This window comes from Eschrichtius robustus, chromosome 11, assembly GCF_028021215.1.
Source record: "Eschrichtius robustus isolate mEscRob2 chromosome 11, mEscRob2.pri, whole genome shotgun sequence".
NCBI classification, from domain to species: domain Eukaryota; kingdom Metazoa; phylum Chordata; class Mammalia; order Artiodactyla; family Eschrichtiidae; genus Eschrichtius; species Eschrichtius robustus.
The window spans coordinates 101,709,417-101,715,309 of NC_090834.1; the positions used below are offsets into that span (position 1 = coordinate 101,709,417).

The following is a 5,893-nucleotide window of genomic DNA, read 5'->3' on the forward strand; positions in this document are numbered from 1 at the left end:
CTCTTTCCAGCCGCAGTGGCCAACAGTGGGGCTCCTCCCTTCCCTGGGGATTTCAGTAGACACTGAGGCTGAGTACTGAGGCTTTCAGAGGCCCATGGAGACCCCCTCCCCTCCGGGTTCCCTTCCCAAAATGCCCACTCCAGGACCCTCTTGGACTCGAGCCCACCGGGCCACCAGTAGAAATGGCCTCTGAGACCTTGAATGCAGGAGATTCAAAAGCAGCCCTGGCCGCCTAATGGGTCCCAGACTTGGGACAGGGCTTAGGGGTTTTCAGACGTGCCAGGACCTTTAAAAGCCACCTTTCCTGTCCTCCACTCCCCCTCCCACCACTCAGACATAGTCCAGAGGGGAGCACCCAGCAGTCATGGGTGAGAGGGACATAAAAGACCTGCAGGGACCCTTCCCCGACCTGCTGGCAGCTGGTCCAGCCCCATCCTTGTGTCATTCCTTTCTCAAGCTTTGATCATCTTTTCAGACCCTGGGGGACCGCAGCTGGGTGTGTGGCCCCCTAGGCTCCAGAGGGGACTTCCCGTGGCGCTCACACAGGGAGCTCTCTGGTGCTTAGAGGCTCCTGGGAAAGGCTGGAGCCATGGTACCACGTGCTGCCAAGCCCCACCTGCCAGGGCTCTGGCCCCTGATGCAGCTGCCTTTCTGAGCCACTGACTCTTGATTCCATGGACACAGCCCCAGCCCCGATGGGCTCCCTTCAGCACCGCTCTTGCCAGCAGCCTAAGATGGGTGACACCTGGTCCCAGCTGCCCTGGCCTGGGCCCCGCCGCCCGGCCGTGCTGCTGGTCTCCCTCATCTTGGCCGCAGGGGTGATGCCCTCGGATGCCGGCACCAGCTGCCCGGTCCTTTGCACGTGCCATAACCAGGTGGTGGATTGCAGCAGCCAGCGGCTCTTCTCCGTGCCCCCAGACCTGCCCATGGACGCTCGCAACCTCAGCCTGGCCCACAACCGCATCGCCGCCGTGCCGCCCGGCTACCTCGCGTGCTACATGGAGCTCCGGGTGCTGGATTTGCGCAACAACTCCTTGGTCGAACTGCCCGCGGGCCTCTTCCTGCACGCCAAGCGCCTGGCACACCTGGACCTGAGCTACAACAACCTCAGCCACGTGCCGGCCGACATGTTCCAGGCCGCCCACGGCCTCGTGCACATCGACCTGAGCCATAACCCGGGGCTGCGGAGGGTGCACCCGCGGGCCTTCCAGGGCCTGGCGCAGCTCCGGGACCTGGACCTCAGCTACGGGGGCCTGGCCTTCCTCAGCCTCGAGGCTCTCGAGGGCCTGCCGGGGCTGGTGACCCTGCAGATCGGCGGCAACCCCTGGGTGTGCGGCTGCACCATGGAGCCCCTGCTGAAGTGGCTGCGGAACCGCATCCAGCGCTGCACGGCGGGTAAGGGAGGGAGCCCGGCCCCGCGGACAGCAGAGGCTCCGCGGGAGAGGGAGGGACTTAGAGACCCTGCGCGCCTGCTGAGGGCCGGACCCGGGCTCGCCTCCTCGTGCACGGGTCTTGCACTGCCCAAGTCTTTGCCGAGTCCTCGCTGTGCGTGCCCGGCCTTAATGAAACAGACGCCACCCTCGCCCCTGTGGCCCTGATGACCTAATGAGGCAGACAGAGAGCAAACAAGTAAGACCAGCTCATTAATAATAGACAGTGTTTATTGAGCGTGCACCGTGACCTTCCAACTTGGCAGGTGTTATCTCATTGGACCCCACTCTTATTATCCCCATTTTACAAGTGAAGACACTGAGGTTTAGAACAATGAAAAGACTTGGCCGGAGTCACTCGTTTAGAAAGTGGCAGAGCTGTGGATAAAACCCAGGTTTACTCTACCAGATTGCTTTTTAAGTGTGCTAAGTACTAGAAGAAATAGAAATGGCTCACCCCATTTATTTTAGTACTTACTATCTGCCAGGCCCTATTCTAAATATATTACATGTTTTAGCTCATCTCACCCTCACAAGAACCCTAGTGAGACACCACACACACACACACATACACACACACACACATACACACACAGAGGAGGAAACCAAGGCACAGAGAGGCTCAGTAACTTGCCCAACGTCCTACAGCCGTTAAGGGTTGGAGTCAGGATTCGAACCTTGGCAGCCTGGCTGCCCTCTGGCTGTATCCTGATGAGTCAGGTTCTAGGCCAACAGGAGCAGGCAGGACTTGAGCTCTGGGCCGGCCAAAGGGCCTTGGCAGAACTCTGCAAGGTTTGGGCATGGAGTGTAGATCTGAGAAGAGAAACTCTTATGTGGCTATTTAACGAGCCAGCCTCTACTGGGAGTGGACTGGGGACCGAGGGAGCCTGAATCCCACAGGCTCAATGAGCCCGCAGGCAGGCGGTGTGGTACTGTGGCCCCGCGTCACCAGTCCTCCTCGGTGGCAGCACCGAACCTCTGCAGTAGGACTAGCTGGGGGGCACCACCCAGGGCCTTTCCCAGAGCCTGAGCTCAGAGCGAGTTCAGAGCAGCGGTGCTGAATGAGGTGGGAGGGAGAGGAGGACTGAGTGGGGAGCCCAGGATCAAAATAGTTTGCGGGGGGCTGTGGGTCACGATTCCAGCGTTCCCACAGAACTGCGGGAGGAAGTTCTCTGGGACCAAAATAGCTGGGGACTGAGATGGGCGGAGGGGAGGGCGCACGGGGGGGAGGCTGGCTGCCTGGAGCGATCTCCCCACTAGCCTAACCTCTGCAGGCTGCGCCTCCTCCCCTCTCTCTTGTGCACTAAGGACAGAAAGGGCCTGCAGGCTTCCTCCACACACAGGGGCTGCTCCTCTTTTGGGATCTCGGAGGTCCCTGCTGCCCTTCGGAAGAAGCACAGGCTCCCAGTGAGCAGGAGAGGGGTCCAAGATCCCACCAGTGAAGTCTCATGTCCGTACAGATGAGGGACCCAAGTTCCAGAGAGGGAAAGTGACCGGCCACAGGCCACAGCTAGAGACGCAGCTTCCCTGTTCCTCCACGAACACACTTTGCACCATGACACACTCTCCAGGATATTTCGTCTTGGGGGCAAAGAACTTGCCAGTCTAGGTAGGATGAGGTGACCCTCTTCCTTTTGTCTTTTTCTGCTTCTTCCTCCCTTTTTCTTCATGGGATTCCCATTACTATCCCTATCTTTTGGACAAATCCCAACACAGAGGAACATAGGGAGACCTTGGGATATAAATCAACTTCAAGACTGGTCCCTTGACTTACCAGAGGGCTTCGTCAGCCCCCGGGCTCCCATCCTGCCCTCCTGCAGGCTCTGTCAATTGCCCTCAGGGTCCCCACATCCCCCAGCCTCGCAATGCATCACCACCACCCCATTCATTCACTCAATAGACTTTGGGATTCAGCATCTTCTGGGTCTGGACGTTCAACTCCAGGTGCCATCTTGTCCTGGCTGGGGTCTGGGGTACTATGCGTACAGCCTACAGAGAGCCTTCAGCCTGGGGTTTGGGGAAGGTTGCATCCTCCCTCTGAACCTGACTCTCCATTTCTAAGGAGAATCATGCTCATCCATTTCTCAAAAGAGTCAATCCAAGTCCAGCATTTTATTCTTTTCCCTCAAAGACTGCAGAATGAATAAACACCATTTATGCACCACATAATTTAAAAAGCTCCTTCTCATTGACTTTCTTAGATGAACGAGACTAAATTATCCCCTTCTTACTTTCCCATTTCTTCATAAGAGCCAGAAAAGCAAGAAAGACTTGCCCAAGGAGAGAGTTGGATTAATACTTATCCACTGAACGAAGGAGTGGCTGGCTGCTGGAAAGCCAGTGCCTGGCACTGCGAGGCAGAACTGCTATCTGCCTGCCGCTCTCCCTTCCAAGGCAGAGAAAGATGCAGCCACTGACAACCACCATGCATTTGTACCAGTGACCCTGGAAGGATGAGCTGGGGCCATCAGTGATGGAGAGAACAGCAATCCCACTGAAGGAGAAGCCCCTCCTATAGAAGTCTGTGTGCAGAATATGACCCCACTGACCTGTCCAGAAAGACCAACCTAGGATGACAATAAAAACACGCACCTATGTAGTACTTACTGTGTACCAAGAATATATCATTTATGTGTGTTAATTCATAGAATCCTCACTACAATCCTATGACATAGTTACTTTTATTATCCTCATTTTATAGATAAAGAAACCAGAACACAGAGGTGTTAAATAACTTAGGCATAATCATACAGCTAGGGAGGGATAGAGAGGGGATTTGAACCCAGACCAGTAGCTCCAGAGCCCATACTCTTAACCCTACACTCTGTGTATCTGGAAAAGCCATATAGGGTAGTAGAAAGACCCAATGCTTTGGAGTTGGACAGAGTCATTCATACACATGTTCAATTAACAAAGGTTAATTGAGCATTTAATGGACAGGCCTCTGTTCTAATGCTAAGGCTACTACAGGAAGAACTTATATTCAAAAGGAGAAAACAGATAATAAACAAACTGTGAGACAGTGATAAATACAATGGGGGAAAAAATAAGCAAAGTAGGTAAGAGAGAGAAGGCCCAGAGAAAGGTGAAGTGGGGTTGCTATTTTATATAGAATCCTAAAGGAAAAGCCTCACTGAGAAGTTGATATTCGAGCAAAGTCCCAGAGGAGGTGAGGACCTGAGCTGTGCGGAGATCCAGGGGAGAAGCACCCTCACGCGGGGACAAATGCAAAGGCTCCCCCTCCCCACGCTGAAAGGGGACATGCTCGGGGTGATGGAAGAATGACCAGGAGGTGTGCGTGGATGGAGCAGAGTAAACCAGGAAGAGAGTGGAAGGGGTGGGGAGGTTCTTCTGGGAAGGAGAAGAAGCCAGGGGAAGGTTTCAAGCAGAGAGTGACATGGCAGGACTTCAGGTTTAAAAGGATCACTCAGCCAGCTGTGTCGAGGTGGTTTAAGGGCAGAAGCCTAGAAACCAGTTGGGAGGCTATTGTAAGAGATTACGATGATGATGAAATCCCACAGAAGTCCCAGATCTGCCGTTAGCAGGGGCTACGGGACTTTAGGAAAGTTACGAAAGTCTCCGAGCAGTGATCTCCACCTCTATAAAAACAGATATAAGGCTCAAGAGGGAGGGGATAAGAGGCCATATGTACGCATATGGCTGATTCGCTTTGTTGTGCAACAGAAACTAACACTATTGTGAAGCAATTATACTCCAATAAAGATCTATTAAAAGAATTTTTTTAAAAAATACTTGCCTTGAGGGTTGTGGAGGGCACTAAAGAAGGTGAGTGAAACTTTTGGCACATGGAAGCAATTTCATAAAAACCCAGCTTCTCCTGGGAGGGGCGGGGGCTCGCTCTTCCCGCTCTCCCCTCAGCCGCCTCACCCTCCCTGGATTCTGTTTTGCAGATTCTCAGCTGGCTGAGTGCCGGGGCCCCCCAGAAGTCGAGGGCGCCCCACTCTTCTCCCTGACCGAGGAGAGCTTCAAGGCCTGCCACTTGACCCTGACCCTGGATGATTACCTCTTCATCGCCTTCGTGGGTTTCGTGGTCTCCGTCGCATCCGTGGCCACCAACTTCCTACTGGGCATCACGGCCAACTGCTGCCACCGCTGGAGCAAGGCCAGCGAAGAGGAGGAGATTTGACCCGGGTGCCTGGTGTCCCTCCACGCCGCCCACCATCACTGCCGCTGACCACCGGGCACCCTCCCTGGCTGCCCACGCTGGCTCTGCCCTGGCCGGAGTGGGCAGCCAGGTCATGGTTCAAGCAAGGTCAGGAAACTACCCTTGTGTGAGCTTCTACGGTGGGCCAGACACTGTGCTAGGAACTGGGACCGACCTAGACCTTGCCCCTCAAGGCACTTACCTCTGATAGAGGAGAGAGAATCGAAAACTCTTCCCTTTAAGACCTTTTATCAGCACACTGGGTACATAGTTATGGAAGCCCAGAGGAGGGGTCATC

At 54.8% G+C, this 5,893-nt stretch overlaps 1 protein-coding gene across 1 annotated transcript; it reads left to right on the forward strand.

The window, feature by feature from the left end:
• The first annotated feature begins 605 nt into the window (after nucleotides 1–605).
• Nucleotides 606–5,577, forward strand: LRRC55 (leucine rich repeat containing 55). The gene is made up of 2 exons (XM_068556507.1): nucleotides 606–1,395; nucleotides 5,342–5,577. The coding sequence occupies exons 1-2, from the start codon at nucleotides 675–677 to the stop codon at nucleotides 5,575–5,577; spliced, it is 957 nt and encodes a 318-aa protein (XP_068412608.1). The 5' UTR covers nucleotides 606–674.
• Nucleotides 5,578–5,893: the final 316 nt, after the last annotated feature.